At 46.9% G+C, this 19,925-nt stretch overlaps 1 protein-coding gene across 2 annotated transcripts in view; it reads right to left on the minus strand.

Moving 5' to 3' along the window:
* ASTN1 (astrotactin 1) overlaps nucleotides 1–19,352 on the minus strand; it is a 1,300,999-nt gene extending 1,281,647 nt beyond the window's left edge. For both annotated transcript variants that reach the window (XM_069641148.1, XM_069641147.1), the window contains exon 1: nucleotides 18,362–19,352. In XM_069641148.1, the coding sequence (XP_069497249.1) occupies nucleotides 18,362–18,653 (292 nt within the window). In that variant the 5' untranslated portion in view covers nucleotides 18,654–19,352. The remainder of the gene's footprint in view (nucleotides 1–18,361) is intronic.
* Between the last annotated feature and the right edge of the window lie 573 nt (nucleotides 19,353–19,925).

The following is a 19,925-nucleotide window of genomic DNA, read 5'->3' on the forward strand; positions in this document are numbered from 1 at the left end:
CTGGCCAAAGCATAGCCATGGTGTCCCAAGTTACGGAACAGGAACAAGACCGGGAAGGACACATCCACCAAAGACCACATGCTAGGGTCAAATCCTAACCATGTACCTGCCCCACTGACTCCATAGGCGGTCAACTGCAATGAGGTGTCTGGCGCTGTCTATGGTGCTGAAACCCCTGCGAGATAGAACAACATTAAAACTGCTGGTTTCTCTGAAAATATCATCCCATTCTTTACCCTAATCCTAATGACTAGTTTACTGTACAACTATTTGGGCACAAGACTTTCTTTTTCCTTCCAAAAAAGACATTTCACCTGTACCTGCATATAACTGAGTGATTAAAGAGTGACTCAACTTTTAGGAGTATGCCCTGTCTGATTCCAACCGTGTTTCAGCTGTGAACATGGTGTGTTATCTTGTTACATTGCAACAACCCGAACACTTCTCCCGAGAGCTTGGCCTTGATGGCTATACCACTGCTGCCAGTTTGTGAGAAAAGTGAAGCCAACGGAGCCCTGCCCACCTGTTTCAGACTCCGCACCCAGTGCCTGGCCTGGGCGGCCTGTGGGTGGAGGGGCAGAGCTGGACAGTGGCAACAACCCTATCTGCGTGCAGTCTGTCCCTCTAGATCAGAGGGCTGTACCCTGCAGCTCTCCAGAAGTTTTGGACTAGGACTCCCATGACTCCCAGGACTCACCATTGTCAATGTTGGTTAGAGATCATGGGAGTCGTAGTCCAAAAGATCTAGGACGCCAAAGGTTGCTCTGAATTAACACAGTCTACCGAGAGAAAACACCAGTAGCGAGGCTGATCCTGGGAGTCGGAATAGGAAGTGCAAGCAGCACATCTGGCATCACACGTGAAGTGGAGGGGAGTGCACCACTGCACGTGAGTTGAGGGGAGGGACTAAATGGGACCTTGACAAAGGAAGCAGGATTTCTGCTACTGAACTGGAATGGATAAATGGTTCAGTCATGTAGCCTATAGGACAGCTCTCCTTTAAAGGCCCTTCTGTATGAGCAACTTGGGGAGTTGACAACATCTTCCACTGTGATGGCACAAATCTCCTTCAAAATGACGAGTATTTCCGGCACCCTCTTATGAAAGTAAAATAGCAACCTTCGACTTCTGAGTCATCTTGATGGGAGAAAGTAAGACCCCTCTTCAGAGTCACAAGCATGTAACCTAAGAGAGCAAAGACATCTTCTCACAAAGAATATGAGTGGTTTTCCTGGCAACACCATATTTGTCCCTCCCTATTTGAGCCAAAGAGCAAGACTCCCCTTGTAATTGTCATTTTAAGACAAATGTGTTTCATCGATTGCTGTTTGAAATATGATACTTTACGGTAATACACACACTGGCATCTGCAGCAGCCTAAGTCAATGTGTACAAAATATTTGTCCCATACACTAGCATCTAGCGCAACACAAGGCATTGATCGTGCAATCTGTGCCCTATTAGCACACACTAGCATCTAGCACAACTCAGGATATTGAGTGGGCAATCTGTGCCCTGTACTTTAGCACACACTAACATCTAGCACAACTCAATTCATTGAATGTACAATCTGTGCCCTATAATTAAGCACACACTAGCATCTAGCGCAACTCAAGGCATTGAGTGTGCAATCTCTGCCCTATAATTTAGCAAACACTAGCATCTAGCGCAACTCAAGGCCTTGAGCGTGCAATCTGTGCCCTATAATTTAGCATACACTAGCATCTAGCGCAACTCAAGCCATTGAGCATGCAATCTGTGCCCTATAATTTAGCACACAATAGCATCTAGAGCAACTCAAGGCAATGAGTGTGCAATCTCTGCCCTATAATTTAGCACACACTAGCATCTAGCACAACTCAAGGCATTGAATGTACAATCTGTGCCCTATGATTTAGCACACACTAGCATTTGGCGCAACTCAATGCATTGAATGTACAATTTGTGCCATATAATTTAGCACACACTAACATCTAGGACAACCCAAGGCATTGAGCATGCAATATGTCCCCTATTAGCACACACTAGCATCTAGCGCAACTCAAGGCATTGAGCGTGCAATCTGTGCCCTGTACTTTAGCACACACTAACATCTAGCACGCCAGAAGGCATTGAGTGTGCAATCTGTGCCCTGTACTTTAGCACACACTAGCATCTAGCGCAACTCAAGGCATTGAATGTATAATCTGTGCCCTATCATTTAGCACACACTAACATCTAGCGCAACTCAAGGCATTGAGCGTGCAATCTGTGCCGTATAATTTAGCACACACTAGCATCTAGCGCAACTCAAGGCATTGAGTTTGCAATCTGTGCCCTATAATTTAGCACACACTAGCATCTTGCACAACTCAAGGCATTGAGTGTGCAATTTATGTCCTATAATTTAGCACACACTAGCATCTTGTGCAACTCAAGGCATTGAGTGTGTAGTATGTGCCCTTTAAGTTAGCACACACTAGCTTCTAGCGCAACTCAAGGCATTAAGCGGGCAATCTGTGCTCTATTATTTAGCACACACTAGCATCTAGCACAACTCAAGGAACTGAGGGTGCAATCTGTGCCCTATAATTTAGCACACATTAGCATCTAGCGCAACTCAAGGAACTGAGCGTGCAATCTGTGCCCTATAATTTAGCACACACTAACATCTAGCGCAACTCAAGAAACTGAGCGTATCTAGCGCAATTTAAGGAATGGAGTGTGCAATCTGTGCCCTATATTTTAGTACACACTAGCATCTTGCGCAACTCAGGGCATTGAGCGTGCAATCTGTGCCCTATAATTTAGCACACACTAGCATCTAGCGCAACTCAAGGCATTGAGCGTGCAATCTGTACCCTGTTACCTACCACATGCTGGCATCTAGCTTAACTCAGAACTTTGCATGTGCAATCTGCACTCGATTCCTTAAACACTGGCTGCTACCTCAACTCAAGGCATTGTGGCCCTGATTCATGGAATTATTTGCTTGTTTGACGAATGGGGATTTTTGGGCAGAATGGCACGGAAATCCCTGTTTCACACGCAAATAATTCCATGAATCAGGGCCTGTGTGTGCAGTAGTTGCCCTATACCTTAACACACACTGCATGTAGATTAACTCAATGTGCAATCTGTGCTCCACAACCTTAACTGCTAAGGGTGTGTATGTTCGTCCTGAATTATATAGGAAATCTTAGTATGGCTGTCTCACGGCTACGCTTAGGGCCCTGGGTGTGCCTTATATGTGCTATATACAGTGGTAGAAGTGTACCAAACAAAGCAGTGGAACTGTGTGTTCTCTGCATGGGAGCGGGTAGGCGGAAGCATAGTGCAACATGTGACAAGGTGTTGAGGCCGGGGCATTGCAATAGTCTAAGCTACTGCTGCTACCTGCTGCTACCTGTGATTTTACCTGCGAACTTTGCTGCTATCTGAGCCGCCCCACATTCAGAACTACGGCAACCAGAAGGCACTGGTCCGTGCACCTTTTTCTGTGGGCGGAGCTATATAACGGAACTCGCGCGCGCGCACCGGCGAAGTCCCGGTCTAAGTCCCGCTTTGCCGCTTGAGGACGCTGCTACTGCTGCTACCTGCTGCTACCTGTGATTTAACCTGCGAACTTTGCTGCTATCTGAGCCGCCCCACATTCAGAACTACGGCAACCAGAAGGTGACTACAGATAGAGACATACTTATTCATACTCAGCAAGTGGATATTGCTGGACAGTAATAGTACACTTATGTTTTCTCTGTAGGCACTGGTCCGTGCACCTTTTTCTGTGGGCGGAGCTATATAACGGAACTCGCGCGCGCACCGGCGAAGTCCCGGTCTAAGTCCCGCTTTACCGCTTCGCCGCGTTCACCGCGGCAAGCGGTGGAAGCTACTTATATATTGCCACATAGTAATATTCAGTACCTACATTTGGCCATATATTATCCAACTTAAATTCTATTTTAACCATGAAACGACAAATAAACTCCCTAAAGACTGGTATGCCGTCGGTAACTACATTACACAGATCCAATGGCGCCAGCTACTCTAAATCTCCCTCTATCAACATAAAAAGGTCACGTCTCAGCTCCACTCCACGAACAAGCTTCAGATGCACGAAACAAAGTGAAACAGAGCTTCATCAGGGAATGGATATTCGCCCCTTTTGTAAGGACCTAAATCAAGCGCATCACGAAAAACTGTCAATTGGAAAGCCAGTAGGGTCCTCTTTGCAACAACCAGCAACAGAGCTTTTGAACCCGGAAAGCTTTTCACACAGCGACCCCACGAGTAGTTACACCTGTGAAAAAAATCCAATCGACAAAGAAATGTCATCGGTGCATGTGGGGGAAAGTCGAATCGGTGAGTCCTATAAACCAATCACAGTCACCGGACCGACTGTCAAGTTTGCTAAAGAAAATGTCTCGCTTACTGATAGTGTTATACTTACGAATGCATTAACTGGTGTTGTAGCACCTCCTCCCGAACTTTGTAATGCGTCTGTCATAACTGTAAGTGATACTTCAATCTCTATGTCACCTGTGAATTCTGTGCCCCAAGATATCCCTGTTATTGACATAGAAATTAATTCGAAATTAATTCCTCTGCTGTGCTCTCTCACATGAGCTCTCAAAATGTATCCAAATCCCCTGCGTTATTTACGCATGTTAGTCCCATTGACTCAGTTGCGAATCCTTCCTTTACTGTGCCTACCCCTAGAAGGGCAACTGGAAAAGCCTCCATTGATATGTGCCCCAACGATTCTCGGACTGTAAATACGAGGATAGCTCTTACATCCATGAACAACGCTATCTTGGCTCTGGCCAAGCTTTTCGAAGTTCTGGTTGTAAAGGCGGAGGCACATTCAAACCAGTTTGATCAGATATTTACGAATCAGCTTATAATCTCTAATAGATTAGAAAATTTGATCAATACGAATGTACCAACAATTGTCAAACAGTCTGTGTCTACACAGACGTCATCGGCTATTGAACCCACTGCTCAAGAATTTCAACCCATACCGTTTATCCTGGAGCCTATAGTAGACTCCATGGAAACGGAACTTGAGCCTAAAATTAATAAACAGAAGATCCCCATATATGCTTTATTTGATACTAAAAATGTTAAGAACTCGAGGACCAAAAATCCTTCTTCACAAACACAGACAAAGAAAACAAAAAATATGAAAACGGGACCGCGTCAACCCTCACAAGTCAAAGCTTTCATTAATAAACTATCAGCTTCAAACACCCCTACTATAGTGGCATCTAAAGCTATTACAAAAAAATATGCGTTACAAAAACGTATAAAAAAGGCAAAAACACAGCCGGCTTCTTCTAATTCGGTCCTAGCATATAGCCCTTTAGATAAATTGATTACTGTAACAAATCAGCTCTCACAAAGCAATCCTACCGAATTAAGAGGGAGCTCACTGACCAATGATGCACATGGTAGGTCCGATTTAATAGCTACTGAACCTACCGGTAAACCCCCGGCGACTCAGAACCTAGGGGTCGACGAACAGCGTCGTAAAGAAATACGAAAGGCCGTGGATGAATATTTAGCTTCGAAATCGGTCGCAAAAAATGTAACTTTCCCTCAGGAAGTCCCAGCTGTTGTGCAGCCACCTGTGCCGGCTGCTGCTCCAATCTTAAAACAACCAACTTTACCTGAGATGTCGGAGGATCTTACTACTAATCCTCTTCAACCTACATGGAAGGCAAATCCCACAAAAACTGTCAGGTCGGAGACTCCTGAGGTTAACCGAGGTCTCTCTGGTGATATGGAACGCCTTCTACAGGCAACCCTAACGAAATTTTTGGAGGCTTCTATTGCCTCACAAATAATTTCTACTCCAAATATACACAATGGTGCATATAAGAAACCTAATGAACCATCATCATTAGCCAAACAAAAATCCACTGTTCCCCATTTGAAACGCCCGGCGATTCACTCTCTGACCCTCAGCTGTCAACCTTTACCTGCTAAACAGTATAACCTAAATCGGGCGTCTGTCCTGGCGATTTTTCGTGAAATCCCATACCTTGATGACATAGGAACTGTAGACATTGAACTTGTAGAATTTCCAGTTGCCTCTAATCAATCTCTAGTAAATCTATGGATCAACTCCAGTGTGGTAGTAAATACTATTTGGGCTGCGAAATCTCAAATCACTGACCTTGGCTTCACACTATCTGCAACCCCAGATGCAGTAGATAAGATTTCTACATGTCCTCTGCCACCCCTAAACCAACAAAGAAGTCGAGCCCAAGGTCGGCCAGAACAGTCTTGCAGTTGTCAATGCCAGTTTAAGCAAGGATAGCATACGACTCTTGTACCATCTAATTTCCATTTTGCTAGTTGGAATTCCAGAGGGAATCATCATTTAATTAATAACCCGACTCAGCACGAATTGAATTATGATGTAATTCTGCTCCAAGAAACTTGGTTGACCAGTACCCCTTCTTGGAATAATTATGATGTATGCTTAACTCCTGCAGTAAAACATCGTGTGGGACGTCCAACATCTGGCCTATTAACCGCTGTTAAACAATCCTCTGGTTTAAAAATATCCTCGTGGTTTTGTCCGAATGAGTTTATACAAATGACTAGACTGATGGGTGAAGGCCTCACATGTGCTGCCATTAACATCTACTGGAATCCTGTGGGTATTTCTGATGATAATTTCTTCGAATCCTTGGCACATGCATTTGATTTAATTTTGTTGGATGGGCTTGTTGACTTGATCTATATAGCAGGGGATTTAAACTTACATTGTCTAGGCCCATACGTTAAATCGGAACTTAAACGACTTGATATGTGGTCAATGTTTACTAAATCACGTAATCTTTATATGCTAAATGGAGCCTTTATACATGATATTCCTCCTAGACCAACATGGCATCGGGCCAATAGTCTTGGGATCATTGATTTCACCTATGTCAATGGGAAGATGCTAGATTTGGTCTCAGATTTTTGCATAATAGAATCTAAAGCAAGTGATCATAACATTCTGCAGACAACTTGCAGTATCAACAAAATGTCCACCAAGTCTCAACCAGTCTATCTTAAAGGGACCCATGAAGTGAACTAGGCTAGAAATCGATTGAAGTGGTCGGAACACTCCTTAAAAGCTTTTAGATCGAATTATCACGCCCATCTAACAAATAACCCTAGGAGTGATACTTTGTCTGATGATGTTTATTACGATCTAATGCAGCTCTTCTCTTCATGTTCTATCAAACACAAACAAAAACAAACACCGCACTTACATATTCCCAATCATGAAGTCAAACTCAAAAAATCCATAGTCCGGGCTGAGAAAAGAAAGGTCAGCAAACTTTCTCCAGAATTACGCCAGGCTGCCCTCTCGCGGATACAAACAAATTACAGAAATTGGGCAAGAGGCATGAAAGCTAAACTGTATCAGAATGACGGGGAAAATATGTTAGCATCCTTAGCATCTAAAAATCTGTCCCGATCATGGCACTTTATAAATCAAATAACATCAGGTCACCAAGTTGCAATTCAAACAAACGATGTCTCAGAGAACACGTGGGTAAGTTATTATTCTGATCAATTTAAAAGTGCGCAAGCATTCTCACATGTTTCACTTACAAAGTTTGACACTGTATTCAATTTATGCTTTACTAAAGAAGACATAAAACAGCTAATAAGACAGGCCAGTAATTCCAGGGCCCCTGGTCCAGACGGCCTATCTAACATACACCTAAAACAATTTCCGGATATCTGGGCTGACATACTATGTCTTATGTTTGAAACAGTCAATAAAACTCAAAAAATTCCCACATCATGGAGACAGTCGATTCTCATTCCGATTTATAAGAAGGGAGATCGTGCATGCCCGGCAAGTTATAGACCCATATCACTATTGGACGTCTCAGGAAAGATTTTTTGCCGACTCATTCTACGAGAATTAAATGAGTGGACCAAGAATCACTGGAGACGAGATCCTTTTCAAGCGGGCTTTGTCACTGGTTTAGGAACAATTCCTAATATCATCACCATCAATATGTTGAAAGCTCAATATTCAACTAAGAAACAAACTCTATTTTTTGCATTTATAGACTTCCGGGCAGCGTTTGACTCTATAGATCGGATCCTTCTCTTCAATAAATTAAAAGCGTTTGGCTGCCCCAGCTCTATTCTGGCCCTAATTGTACAACTTTACACAAACACGTCTATGCAAGTCCGACCCACACGTGAAGGCCTCCTATCGGCACCCATTCCGACGTCTGTCAGACTCAAACAAGGATGTATATTGGCATCCACATTATTTAATCTTTTTATATTAGATGTAGGCTTATCCTTTCTTGGTATTAATACTGACGCTCCGGAGTTGGGTGGCCAACGCATTCCGTGGATGCTCTATGCAGATGACTTGGTTTTGATTTCACAGACACCAAAGGGTATGCAGAACTTGTTAACTGCTCTCTCACATTACGCAGATTCAAACTTGCTCAAAATTAATCTGTCTAAATCTCAGATTATGGTCTGCAAACCTTATGGTAAATGTAGAACTTATAATGGGCCGTGGTTCCTGCAACAACAAATCATGGAAACTGTTTCGAACTATAAGTATTTGGGTGTCGCCATACAAAATACCCCCACCCATGTTGCTTGCACACATATCTTAGACACAAAACTGCTGAGCCTCATATCGCAAGCGAAAATTCTGATATACAAATACGGGAAGTTTACGCTGAAACATATTGTGACGTTCTTTGAACAAAAGGTAGTACCCATCCTGCTCTACGGTGCGGAGTCAAAACTATACTCCGATGACAACTCGTGGAATAGACTTGAGGCCACTTTCTGGAAAAAGGTGTTGCGGCTTCCAAACTGTGTACCCTTACCCATATTAAGATTCGAATTGGGTTTGAACTCGCTGCATAGCAGGGTGAAATGGAGAATGTGTGCCTTGTTTCGGAAAAGCCTCCTTGGAATCACTAATAACAACATCTTGAGCACAGTAGCTCGCCAGTTAGCAGGATCCTCTGCTCCTTTCCCCATGAGATGGCGCAACTTGGTTATAGACACATTAGCTAGAGCTAATATCTCCTTGCAATATCTTATAGACAACCCAATTAGCACTAAGAAAAAATTCTTTTGTTGGGATTGGATTATAACTCACGAGCTATGTGTAAAGTACAAAGATTTCGACCCTAATCTTTTCGGTCCTAAATGTCTAGAACATGCAGCGGGATACCTGCTGAAATGCCCATCAGCAAACATTTGCAATAAATTTTTACGTGTGAGGCTGAATTTGTGGCTGACGAGAGAGATTATGGTCAGACGCAAAATTATTCATGTGGATCTTAACTTTTGTCGTTTTTGTAAAAATCGAGGTGTGAAAGAATCACTTCAACATCTAATTGTGTCATGTCCACTTTTGTATGATACCCGTCAGAAACATTGCAAAAATCTTCTGGAATTGTACATGGAGAAGGATGAAAATGAGATCTGGAGTATGTTATTTAAGAGTACCAGATTTTCAGTCATGAAGGCTATTGTGCACTTTTTGGAAAATGTTTTATCTGATGAGATACCGTTATAAGCATCTTGAATAGATTAATTAATAATGTGAATCCTTTTAAATTGAGAATTCAATAGCCTCAATTGGACTTCTGGTTTTTATGATGGTCATTTTAATTAGGTTTTCATCCTTCTGCTTTACGTATTTACTTCTGCATTATCATGTATTTACTTCTGTTATGTAATTAATTTAAACTGTCTAAATTTTGAAAAGTTGATGTAATCAGCTATAACAAAATAAAAAAAAAAATAGTCTAAGTGACTAGTAACTAAGGCTCCTATTACAACTTTACACTTGCACGGGGACATGAATGGACAAATCCTCTGTATAGAATGGTGCATATGGCTGTAAAAAGTAGAGGAATGGTAAACAGCAGAAAAAATAAAGCAGTGGAACACTGCTCCCAACTGTTCCCGCTCACTTCAATCACTGGCGATATACATTAGGAACACTGGCATTTTACACCAGGCCCAGAGACGCCATGTGTGTCTGTTGTATAGGGGAGTCTCGTGATACGTGTAACAATGCTTGGTTAAAAAAACCACCTAATTAGGATTTGGAATTGCATGGGATAGAGGCAACGTAAAAAAAACTACACAAGTTAAATAACAACGTTGCACCATGCACGACTTTCTACCGACCACACACTATAAATATTGTGTTGCTGTGTACATCGTTTCTGTTTTAAAGGCTTTCAATTGTCATGCTCAATAACAATAGATACAAAACACAGTGGCTACATTGGTGACTTATGAACCAAGAGACCTAAGTCCCAATCAGAGTGTCCCCACTTGACCCCAATGGGCGAACCAGGAAACATTTCAACTGCTTGTGCGTTAGTTTGCTTAACTTCCACAATTAAAAGCGCTGACAAGTGTGTTTAATGCTAGCAAACACGCTGTATCAAAAGATGGACCTTCATAGACCACCAGCTCATAAGAACAGTCAGCCATTCACCAAACTGATCCCCCCCCGGCCCCCATGCCATCCCGAACGCTAGTCACCCCACCACGGACCATTGTTACCCCACGCTCGTCGCTGTTGCCCCCACTCCATGTCCACACAGCAGGGCGCCCTCAGCCTGTTGCCTCGTGCAATTGGCCTTTGCATGCGCCCCACATCTTAGGACCCGGTGCAGCCCCCCCACCCCCCGTGTGGCCCACCACACTGTCCTGCCACCTTACAGCTTCAACCCCTTGGCAGCCCCATGCCCCGGGGCTCTGCTGCCCCCTCATCCCCTCAGACTCACCCAGAACGAAGTAGGGCAGCTCGGTGTTCTCCAGGTCATCCACCACAGCAATCTCCCCCGGGAAGTCGTTGCACACCGAGGGAGCAGCTTGGGCTCAGAGGCCGACCGGCTGTGCATGATGCTCAGGTCGTTCTCCCACAGGAAGGGCAGCGCAGACACAGTGATGCTCTTGAGCTTGCACTCCAGTTCCTTGCCGTGGTCTTCGGTGGCCGACGTCGCCAGGGCCAGCGCTCCGAGCCAGCACAGGGCCAGCTGGAGGCGGCCGAGCGAGCAGCGGGGCACGGGAGCCATCTTCCAGCGCTCCCCCCATTCCACTCGCCTCCATTCGCTGTTACCCCCTCTCTCTCCTCAGCACAAAATGGAGAGGCTGACGGAAGGAGAGACGCGGGAGGTCCCCGGCACCCCAATGGGCATCGGCCCTTCCTTGCCCGTCGCTGGCAACAGAGCGGACCCCAAGGAGCACAAAGCGGCAACGCGGGGCGGCCTGGCAAAGGAGGGGGCCACCGCGCAGACACTGCCGGTGCGCATCAACAAGGAGCGTTCTCGCCCAGCTGCCCCCCCTTTATAGCCCGCCCCACCTTCCTCTAGCGCCCTTACCGCGGCCCCTCTGCCACCTCTGCTCCCTTGCTCTGCCCTGGGGTACCGCACTACGGGTGTTTTACCATTACCAGAGCCGTTAAACCCATTCCGGCTGCCTCGTAATGAGGCCCTATGCGTGTCCTTCACTGAAGTCCTGTTATAAACAAGCATAGACAAAGCTAACCGCTTTGGATTGTGTACGAGTATTAGTCATTTGCCAGGTGCGACCATTAGATAGGTATTTGCACCATTGTGCACCTGCTACCATCAATGGCCCGGTAATACCACTACACAGTGCCACGTGCCTTTCCCATGCCTACACAAAAGCCCAAACTGTTGGCATTGCAAATGCGTTTTTCTGTGTGTGTCAAATGTGCCTGCAGGCATGCATTCACGATGCATGTGTTATTTTCTGTGTATAAATGAACATGAGAAAGAAAGAAAGAAAGAAAGAAAGAAAGAAAGAAAGAAAGAAAGAAAGAAAGAAAGAAAGAAAGAAAGAAAGAAAGAAAGAAAGAAAGAAAGAAAGAAAGAAAGAAGTACCACCCCACCATGAGCCCCAAGTTGGGCAGGAGATGGGCCCCCCACCAAAGGGTGAAAGCCTGGGGGATGTACCCCGTTTTCCCACCCATAATAACGTCTCTGAGATCAGCCATGTTGTGTGCTCACCTCGCTTCTCGAAAGGACTCGCCAGTGGGGTCTGAGAGTGACCATGACTTGGGTGAAAACCTGGCCCCTTGGAGGAGAGATACCTGAAGCTGACTAGACTTTGACGCCAGCATACAGCCCCCCAACCACGAAATCATGTGTAAAAGTCCCTGCGCACCCCTCGGAATACACATACTGCTCTCGCGCCAGGCCTATCGCGTGTAAGACTACATGCGCACCACTTGGAATACACGTACCCCGCTTGCGCCAGCGAGAACACATGCAAAAAGTCCCCCCTGTGGAGTGGGCTGTCTGCGGGGCATGCCCAGGGTGTATGGGCTGCCTGTGGGGCATGCCCAGGGTGGATTGGCTGCCTGCGGAGCATGCCCAGGGTGAATGGGCTGCCTGCGGGGCATGGGGAGAGTGGATGGGCTGCCTGCAGGGCATGGGGAGGGTTGATGGGCTGCCCGTGCGTATTCCGGGGGTGCACGTGTAGTTTCACACGCGAAAGGCCTGGCGCGAGCAGGGTACGTATATTACGGGGGTGCACGTGTAGTTTTACATGCACTTGGGCTACAGGGGTCGCTAAACTCTTTTTCTTGCTTTTATGGTATGCCTGTGCGTTGCATGACACATAATTTCTCCTAGGGGGTCACATTATGGGACATTCATCGTAGCTGTATATACGTGTTTGTTGTTTGCGCACACTTTTGTAATGTGCAGGGATGCTACTGCCTGCCTTCCTGTGGCGGACGTGTTTAGGCCTGTGCGTGTCTTTGGCCGTGCGCGGGTTTCCCCTATTCGATTCCATGAATATGTGTGGTTTGCGTGAGTGTGGGCGTTCCGTGTACTTCCCAGCAGTACATCCCCAGTTACACCCTTATTTTCACACGTTGTTCCCCTTTCCGCGCGTCCCACCCCATGTTCCGCCCCCTTTTTGATGTGTGCGCTAACGTTGTGCGCTTTCGCTGTGCATCTCGCGCATGGTGTGCTGGATGTTGCAATGACGTGTGCGCCCGTGTGTGCCACGCACGGATTTGGTGCACGTCCTGGGGAAAACATGCGCAGGCCCTTCCATAAATCGCACAATTACGCATGCGCTTGCTTTTTCACGCTTGCGTCACCTTGCACCACGATTTTCGGCGCACATTTGTTCCATGAATCGGCCCCTAAATGTTCAGTTGTAAGCCACCAACTACATGTGAGATGTAACAAACACCTTTATTTATAAGACATTGATCAAAATAAAGTGCAAATACAGGGTTCCTCTTCCTGTTTGAGAAAAGCACACAGTTGTGTAAATATGATGTAAATAAAATTATGTAGTCTATGTAATAACATAATAATGTATGTAGGTATATATCTCGATGTTAACCATATTGTCTAATCCTATATCGACTTTGAAAATATATCAATATATCGCCCAGCCCTACCTCCTATTTTGTCTGCGCTCCCCCCACCCCCCCCACCCCCGTGTATCTCCATGCTACAATCAACAGAATGCCACCCGAACCTCTGCAATGGGAACGGTCATTTGTGTTGGTCCGGAATGTTCCCTCCATATCTTATTAACAGCTCTCTGGTGAGTCTGCCAAGATCATAGCTTCCGCAGACTCCTCCGCCAGCGACACTGGAAGACCCCAAACAAACTGCCACCTCAAATGAGCCGCGGGACAGTGCATGCTGTGGCCCCAAGGGCTCCCATCACCGTCGCGTGGCTACGTTCACCTGATTTCGCCTTCTTAGCATTCAAAGCATGGCCATGGTGTCCCAAGTTTCGGAACAGCAACAAAACCGGGAAGGACACATCCGCCAAAAACCACATGCTAGGTACAAATCCTAACCTGCCCCACTGACTCCATAGGCAGTCAACTGCAATGAGGTGTCTGGCGCTGTCTATGGTGCTGAAACCCCTGTGAGATAGAACAACATTAAAACTGCTGGTTTCTCTGAAAATATCATCCCATTCTTTACCCTAATCCTAATGACTAGTTTACTGTACAACTATTTGGGCACAAGACTTTCTTTTTCCTTCCACAAAAGACATTTGACCTGTACCTGCATATAACTGAGTGATTAAAGAGTGACTCGACTTTTGGGAGTATGCCCCGTTTTATTCCAACCGTGTTTCAGCCGTGAACATGGTGTGTTATCTTGTACATTGCAACAACCCGAACACTTCTCCCGAGATTTTGGCCTTGATGGCTATACCACTGCTGCAAGCTTGTGAGAAAAGTAAAGCCAACGGAGCCCTGCCCACCTGTTTCAGACTCCGCACCCAGTCCCTGGTCCAGGGGATGGGAGGTTCGGGGGTTGGGGGGGGGGGAGACACAGCAGGATAGTGGCAGCAACCATATCTGCGTGCTGTCGGTCCCTCTAGATCCGAGGTCTGTAACCTGCAGCTCTCCAGACGTTTTGGACTAGGACTCCCATTATACCTCACCATTGTCAATGCTGGTTAGAGATCATGGGCGTCGTAGTCCAAAAGATCTAGGACGCCAAAGGTTGCTCTGGATAAACATAGTCTAACCGAGAGAAAACAACAGCAGAAAGGCTAATCCTGGGAGTGGGAATAGGAAGTGCAAGCAGCACAACTGGCATCACACATGAAGTGGAGGGGAGTGCATCACTGCACGTGAGGTTGAGGGGAGGGACTAAAGGGACCTTGACAGAGGCAGCAGGATTTCTGCTACTGAACTGGAATGGCTAAATGGTTCAGTCCTGTAGCCTATATGACTGCTCTCCTTTGAAGACCCTTCTGTATAAGGGATTTGGGGAGTTGACAACATCTCCCACTGTGATGGCCCAAATATCCTTCAAAATGACGAGTATTTCCGGCCCCCTCTTATGATAGTAAAATAGCAACCTTTGACTTCTGAGTCATCCTGATGGGAGAAAGTAAGACCCCTCTGCAGAGTCACACGCATGCAACCTAAGACAGCAAAGACATCTTCTCACAAAGAATACGAGTGATGTTCTTGGCAACATCATATTTTTCCCTCACTATTTGAGCCAAAGAGCAAGTCTCTCCTTTTAATTGTCATTTTAAGCCAGATGTGTTTCATCCATTGCTGTTTGAAATATGATACTTTACGGTAATACACACACTGGCATCTGCAGCAGCCTAAATCAATGTGTACCCAATATTTGTCCCGTACCTTAAAACACGCTAGCATCTAGCGCAACACAAGGCATTGATCGTGCAATCTGTGCCCTATTAGCACACACTAGCATCTAGCACAACTCAGGACATTGACTGCGCAATCTGTGCCCTGTACTTTAGCACACACTTACATTTAGCACAACTCAATTCATTGAATGTACAATCTGTGCCCTATAATTTAGCACACACTAGCATTTAGCGCAACTCAAAGCATTGAATGCACAAGCTGTGCCCTATAATTTAGCACACACTAGCATCTAGCACAACTCAAGGCATTGAATGCACAATCTGTGCCCTATAATTTAGCACACACTAGCATCTAACGCAACTCAAGGCCTTGAGCCTGAAATCTGTTCCCTATAATTTAGCATACACTAGCATCTAGCACATTGAGCGTGCAATCTGTGCCCTATAATTTAGCACACACTAGCATCTAGCGCAACTAAAGGCCTTGAGCGTGCAATCTGTTCCCTATAATTTAGCATACACTAGCATCTAGCGCAACTCAAGGCATTGAGCGTGCAATCTGTTCCCTATAATTTAGCATACACTAGCATCTAGCACAACTCAAGGCATTGAGTGTGCAATCTGTGCCCTGTACTTTAGTACACACTAGCATCTAGCGCAACTGAAGGCATTGAGCGTGCAATCTGTGCCCTATAATTTAGCACACACTAGCATTTGGCGCAACTCAAGGCATTGAATGTACAATTTGTGCCATATAATTTAGCACACACTAACATCTAGAACAACCCAAGGCATTGAGCATGCAATATGTGCCTATTAGCACACACTAGCATATAGCGCACCACAAGGCATTGAGTGTGCAATCTGTGCCCTGTACTTTAGCATACACTAGCATCTAGCACAACTCAAGGCATTGAGAGTGCAATCTGTGCCCTATAATTTCGCATGCACTAGCATCTAGCGCAACTCAAGGTATTGAGCATGCAATCTGTGCCCTATCAGTTAGCACACACTAGCATCTAGCGCAACTCAAGGCATTGAGCGTGCAATATGTGACCTATTAGCACACACTAGCATCTAGCACACCACAAGTCATTGAGAGTGCAATTTGTTCCCTGTACTTTAGCACACACTAACATCTAGCGCGCCAGAAGGCATTGAGTGTGCAATATGTGCCCTGTACTTTAGCACACACTAACATATTGCGCAACTCAAGGCATTGAATGTATAATCTGTGGCCTATAATTTAGCGCACACTAACATCTAGCGCAACTCAAGGCATTGAATGTACAATCTGTGCACTATAATTTAGCACACACTAGCATCTAAAGGCATTGACTGTACAATCTGTGCCCTATAATTTAGCACACACTAGCATCTAGCGCAACTCAAGGCATTTAGCATGCAATCTCTGCCCTATGATTTAGCACACACTAGCATCTTGCGCAACTCAAGGCAATGAGTGTTCAATCTGTGCCCTATAATTTAGCACACACTAGCATCTTGCGCAACTCAAGGCATTGAGTGTGCAATCTGTGCCTTATAATTTATCATACACTAGCATCTAGCGCAACTCAAGGTAGTGAGCGTGCAATCTGTGCCCTATAATTTAGCACACACTAGCATCTTGCGCAACTCAGGGCATTGAGCGTGCAATCTGTGCCCTATAATTTAGCACACACTAGCATCTAGCGCAACTCAAGGCATTGAGCGTGCAATCTGCACCCTGGGACCTACCACATGCTGGCATCTAGCTTAACTCAGAACATTGCATATGCAATCTGCACCCGATTCCTTAAACACTGGCTTCTACCTCAACTCAAGGCATTGTGGCCCTGATTCATGGAATTATTTGCTTGTTTGACGAATGGGGATTTGCGGACCGAAAGGCACGCAAATCCCTGTTTTACACGCAAATAATTCCATGAGTCAGGGCCTGTGTGTGCAGTAGTTGCCCTATACCTTAACACACATTGCATGTAGATTAACTCAATGTGCAATCTGTGCTCCACAACCTTAACTGCTAAGGGTGTGTAAGTTCGTCCTGAATTATATAGGAAATCTTAGTATGGCTGTCTCACGGCTACGCTTAGGGCCCTATATGTGCTATATACAGTGGTAGAAGTGTACCGAACAAAGTAGTGGAACTGTGTGTTCTCTGCAGGGGAGCGGGTAGGCGGAAGCATAGTGCAACATGTGACAAGGTGTTGCGGCCGGGGCATTGCAATAGTCTAAGTGACTAGTAACTAAGGCTCCTATTACAACTTTACACTTGCAAAGGGACATGAATGGACAAATCCTCTGTATAGAATGGTGCATATGGCTGTAAAAAGTAGAGGAATGGTAAACAGAAGAAAAAATAAAGTAGTGGAACACCGCTCCCGGCCGTTCCCGCTCACTTCAATCACTGGCGATATACATTAGAAACACGGGCATTTTGCACCAGGCCTGGAGACTCCATGAGTCTCTGTTATATAGGGGAGTCTCGTGATACGTGTAACAATCCTTGGTTAAAACAATACCACCGAATTCGGATTTGGAATTGCATAGGATAGTGGCAACATGAAAAGAACTACACAAGTTAAATACCAACTTTGCACCATGCACGACTTTCGACCGACCACACACTATAAATATTGTGTTGCTGTGGACATCGTTTCTGTTTTAAAGGCTTTCAATTGTCATGCTCAAAAACAATAGATACAAAACACAGTGGCTACATTGGCGACTTATGAACCAAGAGAGCTAAGTCCCAATCAGAGTGTCCCCACTTGACCCCAATGGGCGAACCAGGAAACATTTCAACTGCGTGTGCGTTAGTTTGCTTAACTTCCACAATTAAAAGCGCCGAGAAGTTTAATGCTAGCAAAAACGCTGTATCAAAAGATGGACCTTCATAGAGCACCAGCTCATAACAACAGCTATGTTATTCACCAAGCCCCCCCCCCCCCATGCCACCTGGAACGCTGGTCACCGCACCACGGGCCATGGCTACCCCACGCTCGTCGCTTTTGCCCCCATCCATGTCCACCCAGCAGCGCGCCCTCAGCCTGTTGCCCCCCTGCAGTGGCTATCGCATGCGCCCCACACCTTATGACCCGGTGCAGCCCCCGCTCCTGTGTGGCCCACCACACTGTCCTGCCACCTTACACCTTCAGCCCCTTGGCAGCACCATGCCCCGGGGCTCAGCCGCCCCCGCACCACCCCCTCCCCCCAGACTCACCCAGCACGAAGTAGGGCAGCTCGGTGTTCTCCAGGTCGTCCACCACGGCGATCTCCCCCGGGAAGTCGTTGCGCACCGAGAAGAGCAGCTTGGGCTCGGAGGCCGACGGGCTGTGCATGATGCTCAGGTCGTTCTCCCGCAGGAAGGGCAGCGCCGACACGGTGATGCTCTTCAGCTTGCACTCCAGGTCCTTACCGTGGTCTTCGGCGGCCGCCGCCGCCAGGGCCAGCGCTCCGAGCCAGCAGAGGGCCAGCGGGAGGCGGCCGAGCGAGCAGCGGGGCCCGGGAGCCATCTTCCAGCCTCTTCGTCCTCGGCCCTCCTTCCCCGTGTGGCGCTGTCCGCTCCTTACCTCCGGCAACCTCCCGGAGAGGGCTCTGTGTGCGCGCGCACCGCTTAGAGGGCCAATATTGTTATTATTCCTCTTATAAATCTCACCGGCAGTGTTGTCTCTGCGCTCCCCCCATTCTCCTCGCCTCCATTCGCCGTTATCCCCTCTCTCTCCTCAGTACAAGATGGAGAGGCCGAAGGAAGGAGAGACGTGGGAGGTCTCCGGCACCCCAATAGGCCTCGGCCCTTCCTTGCCCGTCGCAGGCAACAGAGCGGACCCCAAGGTGCACAAAGCGGCAACGCGGGGCGGCCTGGCAAAGGAGGGGGCCACCGCGCAGACACTGCCGCTGCCTCTGCGCGTCAACGAGGAGCGTTCTCGCCCACCTGCCCCCCTTCATAGCCCGCCCCCACCTTCCTCAAGCGCCCCTACCGCGGCCCCTCTGCCACCTGGGCCCATCCGGAACCGCGGCTGAGATCCCCGGGGCCCCCTTGCTCCGCCTTGGGGTACCGCACTACGGGTGTGCTGCACCTCGGTTACTGGTATCCCTCAGCGGAGGAAGCGCAACTTCCTACCCCGGGGATCTGGAGCTCCCGGGACCACCTGTCAGTGGGAGGGGGCGAAGGAACACCGGAGATCCCAGGATGGCTAGGCCAGATGCGAGCGTCTCTTACAGCCCTGGGATTTCCTTTGCATTCTGGTTCTCGTAGTCCTCGATTTAGAAACATAGCAAAGCTGCGAACAGGCGAAAGTAAAGTGAAGGAAAATAGGTTTGGACCAAGACTCACACATAGCCACGAAACAACGTGTTGAAAATCCTGTCCAAGCTTTTAAGAAACACACATTTAAATAAAACGGATAGACATTATAAAGGCACCTGCCACTGTGCTCTTGGTTTGGAGGGTGGACCCCTAACCGGTTCTTAATAATTATGGCTTCTTGGCCAAACTCTCTGATGCCATACGCCTGCAGTTGCGTGCGGTAAATAACGCGTATTATCACGCGTTGAAGACGTTTCGTTTTGTTTACGTCATGATGAAGGGGCGCAGTGGATTATCGCTGGATTTGTAGCAGCACCCGCACTTTGCACGTCTCGTTGCTCTCGAGATAACAGCCCCTTATCAATGACCACTGGTCGCAACGGCAAGTGCCACAACCCGCCGAGCTGTATTGCTTGGACTGTGTGGCCTGCCGGATATATACTTATCTGCAGCAGTTGCATTTACTCACTTCCCTGTT

Source organism: Ambystoma mexicanum, chromosome 1q, assembly GCF_040938575.1.
Source record: "Ambystoma mexicanum isolate Mex_15411 chromosome 1q, UKY_AmexF1_1, whole genome shotgun sequence".
Lineage (NCBI taxonomy): Eukaryota > Metazoa > Chordata > Amphibia > Caudata > Ambystomatidae > Ambystoma > Ambystoma mexicanum.